The sequence below is a fragment of the Metopolophium dirhodum genome, chromosome 1 (assembly GCF_019925205.1).
Source record: "Metopolophium dirhodum isolate CAU chromosome 1, ASM1992520v1, whole genome shotgun sequence".
NCBI lineage: Eukaryota > Metazoa > Arthropoda > Insecta > Hemiptera > Aphididae > Metopolophium > Metopolophium dirhodum.
In genome coordinates this window covers 65,724,350-65,741,479 of record NC_083560.1, presented here as the reverse complement: position 1 = coordinate 65,741,479, position 17,130 = coordinate 65,724,350, and the positions used below count along the sequence as shown (strand labels likewise).

Here is a 17,130-nt window from a genome sequence, read left to right as displayed (position 1 = left end):
AAGGGGGGAGAAATATTGAAAACCGCGACGACTTGTTGCACGCGCGTTTGGCACACGCTGAGAAGAGTCATTCACCGCCGTCGATGCAGTTTGCGTGCGTGTCGGGCACCGCCCGCCGCGACCCGGCCCCGTCCGACAGTCGTACGCGACGGCGGCGTTCAATGTCAAGGGCAATAGCACGTCCGCCACACACCGTTGCTCTTTCTCGCCGACGCTCGCTATATTGTAATACAGTCGCTGTCGTCGTTGTTGATTTTCAAATCAGTTTTTTCATCTTGTTATTGTTATTATGATTATTATTAAAATGATTTGAAATTATGATGCATTAATAAAAATAATGAATGTAAAAATGCACAAAAAAATAAATGAAAAAAAATAAACAAAAACGCGTATTGCTTGTTATAGAAAACAATTTATTATTAATTTCATTTTCATCAATGTAGGCACCTACATATTAGTACGATTGATACTTATAGGTTGGTTGTTAATGTAAGATAATATAATAATATAATACCTACTTATTTCATTGTTTTTAAATAAATAGATGATCTACGGGTATAGGTAGCTCTAACGTTATACACAGTGAGATCAAATACATTGTCAGGAACACTATTTTAAAAAATACTATAAAATTATAAGATACCTACCGTTATTATATTGCAAATAAAATTATGTTTATTGATTCTGGCAATATGGCCATAACGGTTATTTTATTCCTACTAATCGGCGATACGTCAATTTGTGTATATAATATAATGAATATTATATTAAAATATAAACAAAAATATCTACAGTTTAAATAGTATATAATATATAATACCGGAGACTGATATTCGTAAAACTATCTAAAAATGAAAAGATGTTATGTTAAATTTCATACTCAAATCAACAGACTCAATACACATCAAATAATAATGACTAGCCCAAGAACGGTACGGAAATAAAATAAAAATATATTGAACTCAAGTCTATTTCATAATGATTTTTATAATGTATGATATAAATGCCAAATGTCAAAAAATAATCTGTGAGTTGTCGGACAACGCGTAAATAATTTATAGTCGTGTGGCATTTTCTCGAATTTCCAAGACATTTTGTATTTATACAGGACGATAGGCCGATAGCCATCATATATAGATACTCAAAATTTAAGTTAAATTTAAGCGCTCATAATTTTATCAAATAATATTGGTACCTATGTTATTACTTATTATAGTATAGCTGATGTACACTATAGTAATATTCGGCTTACAATATAAGTCTTAATACAATATTTGACAACTATATAGTATGGCAGATGAACGACATAACGACTAGTTCTATATACCTACGCGTTACGCTCCGGATTCTTTATCTATATAGCTAGTGTCGGAAACCCGTGGTGACAATTGTCGCGGATATCATATCTCAGCTAGGTATAGCCCATAATATTATATAATATATAGAATAATATTATATTGTAGCAATATGACGTCTATATGAACTCCATATAAATATATTATATAATATATCGTGTGACGTGGGTAATATGAGGAGCGCAGATAACGTAAAAAACCGCGAACATGGATGAGCCTGCTGCAACTAAATTATTTATCATATACTCTTGTTTATATATATATATATATCGAACCGAATAGAGCGGGTCCGCCAAACGATGTTTGAAGCGTATCTTATCTATTTTTTCTATGCCACCCCCGGTTATAATAACGTTATCTTAAATTGTTAATAATAATAATATATATTTAGAGATTCGGACGATGTACAATATTCTTCTAGGTTTACTTTTGCACACCCACCCGCCCACCCACCAACCCACACACGTGGCAAACGAACACTTTTTATCTATAATATGATACTTTTTATACTCCCGGCTTCCAACATCTTCTCGATACCACCGTTTAATATTATTCAGGGCTGGCAAACGTTATAATAACGTTATATTTGACAAAAAAATTATTGACATTTATAAACGTAATTATAACGGAAAACGATAGTCAAAAATAATTAAATACCGCAAAACAAAACATAACGATTAACAAAATATATTATATATCATTAAACAAAACATAACGCAAAACGTAATTCATAGAACGAAAAATAACGCAAAACGAAATATATTAAAATCTATTTACGGTCTATTTGTTTCGTAGAAACATTTGTCTCATGTAAACATTCTAAGAATTGATTATATTATATTCCGTATCTGGGCCATTACCTATCCGCATTAGTTATTATTTTTAAAATGAATAGGTATTAACACTATTTTAAATAACGATAAACGCAAAACTTGTACAACGTTTTAATTCCGTATAACGATAAACGCAAAAGTTGATCAACGTTTTAATTTTAAATAACGATAAACGCAAAAATTGTGTGACGTATTAATTGTAAGCAAAATAAAACGGAATTTTTTTTTCAAATGCAAGCCCTGATATTACTACATACTACATAATAACACATCACATAATATTATAATAATACTATCGTAATTATTATTCTCCGTGTCCTATACGATGAAGATGCATAAACGCCTAACACGGTAAACTATTATAAAGTGATGGTTGCGAGGTCGATAATCGATAGGTATATTATGTTATATTATTACATTATTTCGTATAATATACGTTTAATACTTTCATACTTGTACATTTATAATATAATATTATGACGTATACGTATATACAGCGTGCGACAACTGATGTCAATTATAATCATTCGAACCTATGCGGGAAATAAAAACATTTCCTCGCACGTCATATTATATGGAATTCACTGCGAGTGAATATGCATGCGTGGTACCTGTATACAACACATAATAATATTAAAGGGAAGGTACAGGTACTTTAATAGGTATTGGTTTACAATATATAATACCTATGTGTTCTTATTAGAAATACGACATTAGTATTCATATTATTATACTATTATATAAGACAAGTGTCTCGTCGTTGTACACGCGCTGCTGCTGAACACGAGGTCGAGTGAAATAGTTTATTAATCAACGAAATTCTTTGAGTTCCGGAACTGAGGTTATCGAGCCTTCGAATTCGACGATGTGAATTCAAATTTCCAATTGTCAGACGGTAGGTAACGAATGTGTTTTTCGTGTTAAGCATATTACATGTACAACCAGGTACCTGTATATACATAATATTTTATACCTACGTGAGCGCGTGTAAGTTCCAATACGTGTCACAGCGCTGAATCACGCGTGACGACAACTTTTGCAGCAGTTAATTGAATTGCGTTTTTCTTAAATTTCAAACATTTCATCATATGAACACGCCCGCAATTATTCGGAGAGACGTTAAGTTTAAAAAGAATCTCATTTTATGTGTTTAAAGATTAATGTATTTCTAAGAATTTTAAATAATATAATATAAGTTCTGTGGTTTTAATCAGTGTTTAACAGTGTTTTATTTTTATAATTTGGTACGTTTTTCATTAGTGATGTTTTTTAATAATAAACTGAATAAAGCAAAAATTTCCAAAAACAATTTAGAGCGGAACTTTGCGGAACTCGACTAAACTAGACCTTTTCCATTATCACATTTCTTTAGAAACGTTTGACAGTTGTCAGTTTAGTTTCTCCATACATTTACAAAAATTATTAAAATATATTATAGACAAATTATTTACTTCCATATATGTATCATGTATCTAACATTTTTTTTAAGAAATCCTTCTACCCAAAAAGAAAAAAATTAAATACTTTTAATAAAAGATAAAATAAAAAGACAGAAAAGAATAATTATTGCAAGAAATATTCGTTGCATTCCTTCTACGGCGTATAACTATTTGTTCATCATGATAATGTGGTTTGCAAATGATTTGATTGCGTATTTAAGAGAAAAACAACTAGTAAAATAACTCAAAAACGTTTTGTTTCATATTTTTTTACATTTTACATGGCAACCAATAGAAATATTTTAGAAACTAACACGTTAATATCGGTTTAATATTTTTTAATGAAAAATCAACCCTATAATAAATAATAATTTATGTAAACAAAATCCATCGAATAAAACTCAGCTCAGTTTATTAGTTTCGTCATTGGACCGAATAGGTTCCAGAGAACCAGTTTCTACGGTAAACCAATTCAAGAAGGGCATACTTGGGGCAATAGATTTCATAGTACGGGTTAGATTATTCCAAAACTACATATTTTAATCCCACAGAGACACATTCATCAAGAGCATATTGTGACGTTTTCAAGAAACAAAGCTGCGACTATTAAACGAATCTATAACTGTGCTTATATACATATTCCGATGGATATTATATAGGACGTGAACGATGACGATGAGCATGATAGACGACTCGTATGACACAGACAGGTGTTCGAATAATACAATTATTGTATGACAACAAGAAAAAATTGACGCTTTTTTGATGAGAACGGTGACAATACTATATTATAATGATAAATACTTGTCAGGTGATTCATTCACGTAAGACACTCATTATATATTATTACTCATCATATATTTTTAATAAATGTTATCGTTATCATTTATTAAACTTTTACTTTCTCTAATGACTGCAACGTATTCATTTTTAATTTCATATTTCTAAGTAGAATGTTATTCAGATTATTTCGGTATGAATAATTATATATTTATATAAATCTAAATAATTTGGATGAGTACTTGATTATTTTAATTTTAGATGAGCGGAGTAGTGAACAAACTTTTTGCGAGATACCTATATAGGTAACGATAACAGTAAAAATAGTAAAAACATACTTTTTCAGATATTTTGTTTTATAACTGCTATTAAAATCTTGTAAAAAAATAATTTTCACAAACGTTTATAGTTTTTGAAATAATGAGTGGTTTTGATAAAAGAATCTTCCGGTAGGTGCCTGCGGTATAATATAATATATTATTATATATTGTAACTTGGGCTGCTGCAATGACGTCGATCGTCATATTTATCACACACATACCTACGCACATAATATTCATAGGCACATACGGTCAATAAATGTTTGTATGCATGTCGTAATATAAACGAAGAGCGAGATAATTCGCAAAACCGACACAAAACGGGATTTTATTTTAATGCGAACGGATTGAACGATAAGCTTATCCGCCGCTGCAGACGACGGCTGTATAATATACTTTGGTCGAATATTCGTTTAGACACGGTCCTAAGTATTCAGTATTGTATATTATATACCTTAGGTACCTATACACTACAGCCGTCCGCAACGGTCCGTGTCCACGATAATTTAACATTACGTATAAACAACATAATAAAAATTCATATTCGGCTGAGCGGTATATACACCGCGGTAAAAACGGACAGGCACAAAATAACGAACGAAAAAAAAAACACGTCGATTGAAGTCATATTTTGCGCACACATATCATTATAATATAAGAACACATGTAGGTATAGAAGGGCTTCTGTGTACCCATAGTACGTAGACGTATGCTGGTCTATATAGGACGGAAAACGACAGTATATATTATAATATATTATATAATATTGCAGCTTATCGATAGTTATTCTATATTATTATATAGCTACACTAATATCTTGTTCATCCTCATATTTTCCTTTAGTATAATACTTTTATTCAAATTCATTATTTTTTTAGACCATGTTTAGTTCCAAATTGTTTTTTTTTTTAATACAATTTAAGGAGTATCCTGTGACGAAGCAAACTTGTTTTACAAATGTTAATTACGTGTTTTTTTTGTAAATTAAATAAGTAAGTAGATAATTTTTTAATCATATCTTGATTTTAATCACTATCTAAAAATATTATTCACTTATTTATTGCTGCAATAGTCATTGTTTGGTGGCATTTTCTTGAACATTTAATATTTTGTTTAAGACATTATTATAACTACATACGCCTAGGTGTTTAAACAAATTCCTGATGATTTGATGATATATGTATAATGTATATATAATATATATACATGATATGTGTACCTGTGGTGGCGAGTTAAAAATTTTTCAAAAGAGAAATGGAATTTTATACAACTGCAGTGATAAGGTTAAAAAAATCTATTGAAATTTTAATTATTGAGATGTAAAACTCAGTTTGGGTGTTTAACAGGGAAGTGGTGGAGGGGATAAACCGGTGACGACTCTCCTCCCACCCTGACAAATGCGAAAAAAAAATTACGACTATTTCAATACTATACTGCTGCACCACAGCGATAGCGCTGCGAGTAGGTACAGTGTACAGTGTACAGTGTGTACAGTGTACACATTATAATATTATACTATACATAACAGCTGTTGTCTTTCGAAAGAATGTGTCGAAAATACAGATTACACGAAACGTATATTATATTATTATTATTACCTATGTACCTATATTGGACGCGGAACGAGGTCAAAAATATTGCGTCTCGATAGCAACACTTATTGGTCTACTCTCTCGACAATTCTTCGTATTATATACATTATATTATTTTTATTATTATTATATTACTCTCTACGCGACATAAATATATATCGTATCCCGATTTAGAGGATCGACTTCCCGCTGAATATCATTGTATTTGTATATAATATGTACAGTAGCTGGTACCTACACGTCGAATGTTTGCAGATCACGTTACCCGTGAGGTACGCGAGTAATTTATGATATATTATACATCGACGCTATACTTAAATATATAGACACAGTTACCGATATCCGTGTCTGGTGGATCCACACACAAGAATCTCAAATAGACATAGTGTTAATAGAAGCATATAGATGCAATAGAGGAGTGTACTTATAGTTCTATAGAGTCAAAAGTATATTGGCCTATCTATATAAGTACCTATAGAAAATAATTTGAACAAGAAAAATTACAGAAATTCTATATAGTATTAAAATTATTATAATATAATATGGAGTATAAGATTATTTTAATTTAAAACCGTGTATACATTAATTATTATATAAAAATATAAAACCAATAAAACCAACAATTTCAAAAACATTTTTAATTTTAACTTGATAGATATACATCTATTTTTAATTATTTGAAAAAAAAAACTAAGATATTTCAATAGTTATTATTAAACTAGGTTCTTAAGTTCTTAAGTTTATTAGAAAATTAACTAACTGGTTAAACAAAAAAGTTTCGATTTAACTTCATATAAATTACTTCGACTATAAAATGCAATGTGTATAATAATATAAAAAGGTACATTTCCGATATCAAACTTGAAAACCTCAAATCCGTTTATATTACTCTGTTCTCATAAAATATAATAAGTGTTCCACGCTTCCTGTTTCAAACTTTTACCGACATTTGCAATTGTCACGCTTATAATAGTTATAATATGATTATAATATTACAATCTTTCCGTCAAATTAAACATAAGTGCGAAATGTATAGTGCTCTCTCGCGTATGCCCCGATTACAACGTAATTCTATCTAATAAAATGATTGACACACATTATCATGCTTATAATATAACATTTTTTACTGTCCCGCATATAAAAAGGTACATTACAAATAATTTCCGATAATAATCCTTTAACTGCAGTTCTTCTCCAAAAACTCAATATATATTTATACACGTATGACAATCTTTTTATATTAAATTTATAATATTATATATTGCCACTCAAAAATGGAAAAAAAATGAAAAAGAATATAATATTATGATGTATTTTTGCATCAATATGCATACCTACTATGGAAAATGTACGTATGGTTCGTACGAGTTTCAGGTATTTTAACCCACCGACTAGTTTAAGGTGTCACTTAAAATATTTAAAATTAGCTTAACTCAGTACGCAAGACTCATTTGTGGCCATGAAACTGTAATCACTCTGTATAATGATTATCGTTTGGGAGTGCCAAAATCGCATATAACCACGGAGAGTGCAGTTGCCGAGGGCCATGTGTGTATGGTACCAAGAGGGGGCGTTGGTCTATTTTTATTGCAAATTTCCGTGGCCAACGTCCAGAAAACCGCTTATGTTTTTATTCCGGTGTCGAAATCGTAGGACAGCGCATATCTCGGCTGAACTCGAGTTGAATTGATATATTTTTAAAAATCAATCTTAGCTTTACAAAATATTGACAAAATTATATTAGTTTTAATGGCCAATCATATAGTTTCCATTAGGTATACCTAACAGAATTCAAACTAATATTTGCTCTAAGAAATACCTGACTAATTCGTTAATTATATTATAATATTGTTAATAATAAGATATTATGTAGCACCTAAAAATAAAAAATAAAACATTAAAAGAAGCTCAAATTGTATCATATAAATTATAAATAGGTGGGTATCTACACATTATATTAAAATGTAATTTTCAATTATTTAGTTAAATAAACATAATATATTATACACAACAAAATTTCGTTGTAAACAAGATTTTATGTAAAAAAATATGTATGTTTTTTCATGTGTATAAAAAAATATTCTATTAAAATATGGTTTCAAAATCATGGCTGCAATAAATTATACTTAACAACCACAACATATATTTAATTGCTTTATGTTTGGTCAGAAACTGCAAGATAAATTATTAATCAGAAATATTAACTTATTACACTAAATCAAATAATGCATCTACCTATACGTCTAAGTCTTAAACACGGGGCATGGAATATTTCATAATTATTCTGTAGTATAGTCTAAGACCTAATTATTGTTATGGTTACATAACGAGTTTTAACTATTTTATTGGTATGCTTTGTTTTTAAACACGAGGAAAGGTAGTGATAATATTTAAACAACATGTAATTCAATTTACTACCTACCTATACTTAAACAAACCCTTTGCACACTTGAAAAACAACTCGTTAATTAATAAACTCGTTTACCTAGGTGATCAATTGAAAATAGTCTTAGAATCATCAAAAAGCAAATAACTTTAGGATGTGTACCTACTACCGGTCTTGATCCATCACAGTTCATGCTAAATTAAACAAAGAAATAACAAACTATAATGGTAACAGACGAGTATTTTTGTAAACGAGTAAAATATATGTACACACTGTATTATGTGTTTGTGTAGAAAATGTAGTCGATCCTATAATAATAATAATAAATAAATAAAAAACTATACTCGTGGGGTTTCGAGTGAGTAAAGTAACTTACAATATGGGTTTAATTAAGTAACGCAATAACCCATTCTGCTGGAGGTTGAATACCGTGGTAATGACTTAAATTTATGTTGAATAGATTGACGGGCAAAGGCGAAACTTCGTAGACTTTTGTCGAGTTAAGCAGTTAATTATATTACTTAAATTAGGTTTATGAGGCTAATTAGTGTGCAGAAAAAATGATTCAAATTATACTATAATAATATACTTAATATGTATAAACGTATAAGACTCGTTAAAATAGTTTTAAAAATAATTCAAATTATGGGGATAATTTTTCCTAGTAAATATTTTAACGGTTGATGATATCACCGTTAAACAACTACTATCTTACTTCATTAATGGAATTGAGTTACAGTGAAAAAAAAAATAATAAATAATCTCTAGTATATTTTGTCCCTTGTCAGCGTATGATAAAATACCTAATAAATATTAAAAATTCAGTTGAACACTTGAGCCTAAAATATATACTATAGTAGGTACACCGAACACCTCTATACATAAAGAAGCACCTCAAATGAGATTATGATAATAATTAACACATCACCACCACCAATACCATAACCACCCCCACCATCATACCACTACTGCCATCTCCGGTGTCATATACGTGAGATTATTAATGAAAATTAACAATATAATATACGTAATAGCTTGGAATATAATATAGCTTTCTACCGAAGAAAAGTGTACTTACATCTTATAATCTATTATGATATAATTTTAGTATTTGTCGCGAAGACTGCACCGCATACGATAAAATATTCTTTTGACACCGCGTTCCGTTTATCCGGTTACGATGGAAAATAAAATGACGTGACATTAGGGTAGACGATGAACGTACATCGTAATCGTATATACCGCATTCGGAGAAGGTTACAACTTAAAATCGTAAACGGGAGATTATGTTTTACCTATATATACACACGAATCGTATTCACTGCGCTATGTTATGTACTTATTTATTTATTTTTACGTACCTATATATAATATACTTATGTGTGCGCGGGCAAAGCACAAAGAAGACTTATATACGCGACAAATTGGGGGAAAAAACACGGACTGGTCATCACTGCGTACCATATGTACAGTGTGTATACCGTTTACATAAAACTACATTCATTTACCAAATCGATATTTGTGTTTTTGAAAAATATTTTTTTTCAGGCGCCATAAATTATTTATAACACTATAAAACATTTTATTACAATATATTTTACTGAAGAGGTTTTAAAATTTTGTTTTTTAAATAGCCTGTATTTTGAATTACATGATCAAGCAGGATACTTCTTAAAAATTCTCAAGCAAACATCTAACACTGAATAAGTATTTGGTTTCTGATTATCATTTTTAATTTCCCGCAATTGGAGTAAAATAGCAAAGGATTTACGTCACCAAAGTTCAGGTCCACTACCCCGCTGAAATATAAATTATCTTTAAATTCTATTTATTTAGTATATTAGATTATGTTTATGCGTCTACATTTTTTGAAAAGTATTTGTCTTCAGACTATGCAAAGTTTAAAGTATAGGCTGTGATTAAAAACAATATTTATATTAAAAGCCACTATGATAAAAATAGTAGACCAAATATTTTATAGAAAAATGTTTACGTAGGTATGTATAGCGTGTATTATCTTCATTGGTTTTACAATATACCATATTATACTACTAGTAAAATCAATAGTATTGGTATAAGTATCTATATTATATTTGTCTGTATAAATATAAACATTTTTTTTTTTCAAAAACCCAAAAATCGACTTGGAAAATTATTGTGGCCGTGTAAATGGATCACCCCGTATATAGTATAGAGGAGTGTCGGGTCTAAAAAAATAAAACACAATTCGATACCCCAAAACATTTCGTATATTATGGCCGCAAGCGAGCGTTCGCGCATGTGTGCAGTGTTTTTTTTCGTGTGAAACGTAATCCTCCGCCGCGCACTAGCGCGCCACCCTTTGCACTTGGATTTCATCGACGTGCTCGCTCTGCCACAGACCGAAATAATAATAGTATACCGACGCCGAACTTCAATTTCTCTCGAGCGTGCGTTTCGGCTTGACACAGTGGGGCGTGAATACGATAGGTAGTGTGTCTAAAATATAGTTTTACGTAACGAACAGGTTCACCTTCAGAACTCGCGATAGCGCATATATATATACATATAATAAATAGGACTATAGTCCGCGGCGGCGGTAACTGCGACACGCGAGTATTGGGCACGACTAAATTCACCGCAAAATATAAACATAATAATATTTACATATGTATGATGTATCTATAGCTATATGTATTATAATAATCCGTGTAAGGTGAGTGTATGACGTGAAAAATAAATAAGCGATTGAGAGCGAGCGCCATATGTTTTTGGACGGACGGAAGTTTTCAGAAAGGTTCCTATAATATATACCTAATATGTATAAGATCAATCATTCCGGTTAGACGTCTGCTAATTGGGCTTTGGACGATATTTTGAAACACCTATCTATATTAACGAAATATGAACGCTCTTGCCGAAACATATTATAATATTAAGTATAGGTAATATATCTACTATACAGTTGTTCTGCACCCAAAAACGTGAAACCTGTACCTAAACTAGCAGACCACCCCAGCTGTGTATATTCGAAATCCGCGTTGTTGTATACAAGTGCTGAAGTACCCATAGGATATATAGTATATACGCTTCGAGATTGTAACGACTAAATCGGCGGCGGTGGTGGTTCGCGCTGAAGCAATCTCGAATACAGTAGTATTAGATAAGTTTGAAAAGTTTTACCCGTTTTGGTTTTGATATAATATATAGCCTATAGCGGATTATCCAAAGAATACCATCAGCCCGTTGATATATATATAAAGATGAAGAATATAGATAGCTTGACAACATAAAACCGTCTTCAGGAAAATAAAAATGTACTTATAGATCTTCAACAATTATTTAGTTTATATATATATAATATATTTATTATATATTATTATTCGCATGCGGTATTACTAAACTTCAATTATTATTTAATCGTGATGAAACAATTTTATAAAAATTAAAAAATATTTCTAATAATAATATTATATGATACGAATAACATGGTAATAATAAGCACGTTTAATCTTCTACTTACTAGCTAGTATTATATAAACTTATTTTAAACAGATAGAAACGGGAAATATAAATTATAGTACGTGCCAAAACTAATAATTTACAAATTATTTACTAATTACTATAGGACAATAATACGAAAATAGCATTCATTGATTTACCGATCGATTTAATCGGGGATTTAATACATTAAATACATTAATTTATTGTACAATTAATAGTAAGCTGAATGAATAGAACACGTGTCATTTATCTTAAACGTGAATATAAAATATTAAAATCTAAAAATTAACAGAGGCGAAAAGGCGAGAGTTGAAAATCCTAGTACGTCCTTTAGTTAACCAGTTTTATTGCTTTTGAAGGTTAGAAAAATTAGTCTCGAAAATTATATATAAACGCATTTTTATTGGTAATTTGTAAACAAGAATTGAATTTTTTTGTGCATTCATAACATTGATTGATATGTTCAAAATGCGAAAATAACAAATTTGAAAAAATACTCAACGCAATGAAGGAATGGCGTATTATATTTATAACATGGAACCTAAATGAATGTACATCAAAGTAGCATTGCAAATTAAAGTTGTGAACGTGAAACGATGTGTAACGACAAATAAGAATAGAGGTAATTGAAGTTTAGAGAAAAAGTATAGAGGGGTTAAAGTATCTAGTTGGGAGAGGAGGGCGATATGTTTAAAAGCCGTCAACCTTGGGCTTATAATTCATTCAAAATAGAAGGAAAAAATGCAATTAAAGCTTAAACTGCAGTTGCATTTTATGTAGTAGCTATATATACTGAACCTACACGCTTTATTTAATGACATCATTGGGTTCGAGTTGTAGAGGGAAAAAAAAGCTCAAGGCCGAATTTTTAAACAAAGGCTTTGGACAAAAGCCATTTTAAATTTATGTCACGGTTGACGCTGCAGCTCGGTGTAATTTCAGTATGTTGAAATGAAAAAGATATACATACATACACATCAATACCAGCAAACACAACCCGAAAATTGATAATTTTGCAATGAGTATTCATCGTTTGTCTCATTTAGGTACTACTACTATTAATACTAATACACACTCACACATAAAATATTCATACAGGGTCTTCCAAATTTCGCGTGATAAAATGGAAAGGATTATGTTGATTCTTACGTGATCCCCGCCATTTTTAACACACACAATTTGGAAGACCCTACGAATCTCATAAACTGGTATACATTATACTATGGTATCTGATATAAGCCCTGGGGTTTTCACGATTTTCATCCAAAGTTGTAAAAAATATAAAATACGTTTCAATATATTTGTGATGGAGAGCAAATTCGTCTGAGAGAAATAAAACGTGTACTTAATGAGTATAATGAAAAAAAATACACTCGCGAAACAAATGTCGAAAAACGCCAAAGAAGAATACAACGCTGTACATATTACATAATATGTATATGTTTACATGTATAAAGTATACCATCGCCTTGGCACTGTAATGGCGCGACGGCACATCGTAAATTTTACAATAAATTATTCAAATGAATATGCAAAATAATTTTTACACACATCGGACGTGAGGATTGCTTTTAATGGGCGATTTCAGATCTTCATAAACAGCGACGGTTTTATGTTTTATCGTCACAATTCCATTCGCGTTTCGAATAACTTTTCAGTACGCACAATATAGTAGGAGCGCGCTGCTAGCAATCTAATATTCTATGGTCTTTTAGTGAAATAATTTTCCTTGCCGTCCTACAAAGTTTAGCAGTGCATCTTATACGTGCATTTTCGTCTCAGATACGACTCGCTAGACTCGTGATCGTTTATCTTCTTATCGCGGCACTTTAGTATATAGACAAAAATATACATTAAAAAAAAAAAAGTAGTGGGACTCAACTTTATATAATAATCTTTTTATGCAAGTATTGCAATGGAACGGTGGAAAATAAACGTTAGAAATGGATTATACTATGGTGAGTGATGAAATACACTTCAACATGCTGTACATAAAGTGGTAAAAATAATAATAATAATAATAATAATAATAATAATAATAATAAACAAATACTGTTTGGTTTTGCGCAAATTCGTCTGCCAATATAATATGATTACATGCGAAATACAAGTGGGCAGCAATTTTTTTTAGAGTGCACTGAGTATTGTTTGAGAATTTGAAGTAGGTATATAATTGTTGAAGGCATTTGTTGAAAAAATAAATATTTTACTGCAGCTATAACGCAATAAAATAGTGTGACTTAATTCTTTTTCTATTCCTATTTATAAGAAGACTTGTTTATAGTATACGATATTTAATATTATATATAATTTATTCGAATAATTAGCGAACTGCGAAATATTTATTATAATAAAACTGATGAAAAATAAAAATGCCATTGACACTAACCAACCTCAACATTTTTTTTTTTTAATCCCACGCAAACCATGAAATTCTTATGCATTATGAGCTCGGTTTCAACTTATTAACACTGGACTTGTCCTTGGGTACTAATAACTATAAATTATAACTGAAGTAGGCGGTAACTGATAACATATTTTTTTAATGTTAGAATAAGTTATACTTAAAATAAAGACAATCCTCTCTTTAGATAAGCTGTTTAACAATAAGCGCGAGACCAATATATTTACATGCGTATGTCTTATATATCATTCTAATTAATAGTCGATAAACTTAAAAGTCTAAGTATGCTAAGCAACATTTTACAACCTGAAGAGCGTACAATTAAAATCATCAGATAAAATGTTCAACTTAAAATAATGATACGGTCAAGCAGTGCATTATAAAAAAAAAAATGTTTTTAACAGACTTCGGACTACATTATATAGGTATAATAATAAAACGCTAAAAATCTAAAATGGGTATTTTACCAACACCAGACGAGCGTAATAGTACTGAAAAAAAATTGTAAATATCCTACCCACAATACGACTTGTTTTCTACAATCGTATAAAATATAGTCTATATAATATATTGATGCCTACATAATTATAGTTATCAGAATTTGTATAAAACTGTTTCGCGTTCGATAAAATAAAAAAAACTTAATAAAACAACAAAGCGAAAAATACTCACAGTGGTCGGATTGGGGTTGTAGGACGTGTACGGCGACATGGTGGTCTGCGTTACTGGACCGGTTCCGTATCGATACTGTTGGGCAGGTAAGGGCGCCGAGTTCCAGCCGGCCGTCGCTCTGTGATGGTACTGTGTAGGGGCGCCACTAGCATAGTTGCCGGTCATACCGGGCGGACCACTGTGATGGCCAGGTACCGTGCCCGATTTGCCACCAAAGGTCGTGTTGGTCAAACCTTGGTTACCGCCGGTAGTGTTGTAACCGCAACCCAACTGCGCGCGCTGAAACAAATAAAACAAAAGCCGACCAAAACATTAATACTAGGTACTATTATTTTCATAAAATTATTATTAATCTGCGAGAGCTATCGTGTACCGAGCATGCACGTCTTTTTTTTTACATTAATTTTTTGGAGAGTTTAAAGTATAAACGTATATGATATGTTATTACAATGAGTCATTATAAATAAATGCGAACGAATATTGTTCTTGCGATAAGCCACGCACACATCACAACACACACACGACCGCATACAGTATATATATACTATATATATATACACTTCCGGCCTGTGATCAAGGTCGATGACATTAGGATATGCGCGATTTCCGGACATGAAAACTTCCCCAGACCAAATTTGTTTTAATTGTACAAATACATATTATATAATATTGTTTTTTACTCCCGACAGAGATAGTGGAATGTATGACAAAATTATCTTTTTTTGTGAAAAATATAATATTAAAGGTTTAAACGAACGTGGTAATGGAATACGTTTTATTAACGCGGAATAGCCATTTAGATCGCCAAACACGAAAACACAAATAACAATAAGTATTACCCAGGAATATATACATAATATTTAATAAAATTATTGTTGTGCATTTCTAACAGTGTGCTCCACTGATCGTGTATAACTAATTTGAATTTTCTTATTTGCAATACATAGAACATTCACAGGTAGTTTATACTGTAATTGAGTCAATATTGACTGGAAATTGAAATGAAGAACGTCACAGCCGCAGCTCCATTAATTTATGTACACAGTGAAAAGCTTTTAAATCTATTTTCTAGGGGTAATCAGGACGTTGTATTGGGAAGCGTCTTGGAAGTAGTGTTGAAGATTCCGGTATAATGAACTTCACCGTTTAACATCATTTGAATATTCGCTTGTTATTATAATATACTGTTTAAGTATAAGGCCAATATTTCATGATACCCGGCAATGTTATAAAAAAACTGTTTTTATAGTATAGGTACTTATAAAAAATATTTCACTAGTTTTATGAAAGGAATAATGTTATTATTGATATTTTTTGCATAGCTTATGAAGAACCAAATATTTTATGATTGTATCAATTGAAATGTTCAGAATAATTGTTTTCATATTCGTAGCACACTTGATATAACATTGATACAAACTTCAGATGAAAAGTTATTTTATATACATTCAAAATAGTTATGCTTTCCACAAGAGCTCGGAAAAAAATTGTACAATTGTAAGAAATCTTATAATTAATTCTATGAATATAACTTTGAATACTAATAACTTAATAAATAATACAATTATTTATATACATTCAATGTAATAATAATGCATCTGATTATCTGAAGTTAACTAAGTAGGTACATAGAATTACACAATGTACAAATAGCCATAATAAATACATATTTCTAACGAATAAAAGAGGAGAAATGAAATAAATATAAATAAATTATTATACATAAGTTTTTTATGATAAGGAAATTACATATGGCTTTGCACAAAGAAGATGACTTTTTAAGACCACGGCGACACAGAGTTTATAAAATTAACAATCAGCAGTTAGCACAAATATAACTATATGATAATGTTCCCTAAAATATAA

General features: G+C 30.6%; 1 protein-coding gene across 9 annotated transcripts in view; it reads right to left on the bottom strand.

The window, feature by feature from the left end:
* LOC132936807 (protein alan shepard) overlaps nucleotides 1-17,130 on the bottom strand; it is a 126,587-nt gene that overhangs the window by 41,308 nt on the left and 68,149 nt on the right. For all 9 annotated transcript variants that reach the window (XM_061003582.1, XM_061003578.1, XM_061003581.1 and 6 more), the window contains one exon: nucleotides 15,265-15,543. In XM_061003582.1, coding sequence (XP_060859565.1) covers nucleotides 15,265-15,543 — 279 coding nt within the window. The remainder of the gene's footprint in view (nucleotides 1-15,264; nucleotides 15,544-17,130) is intronic.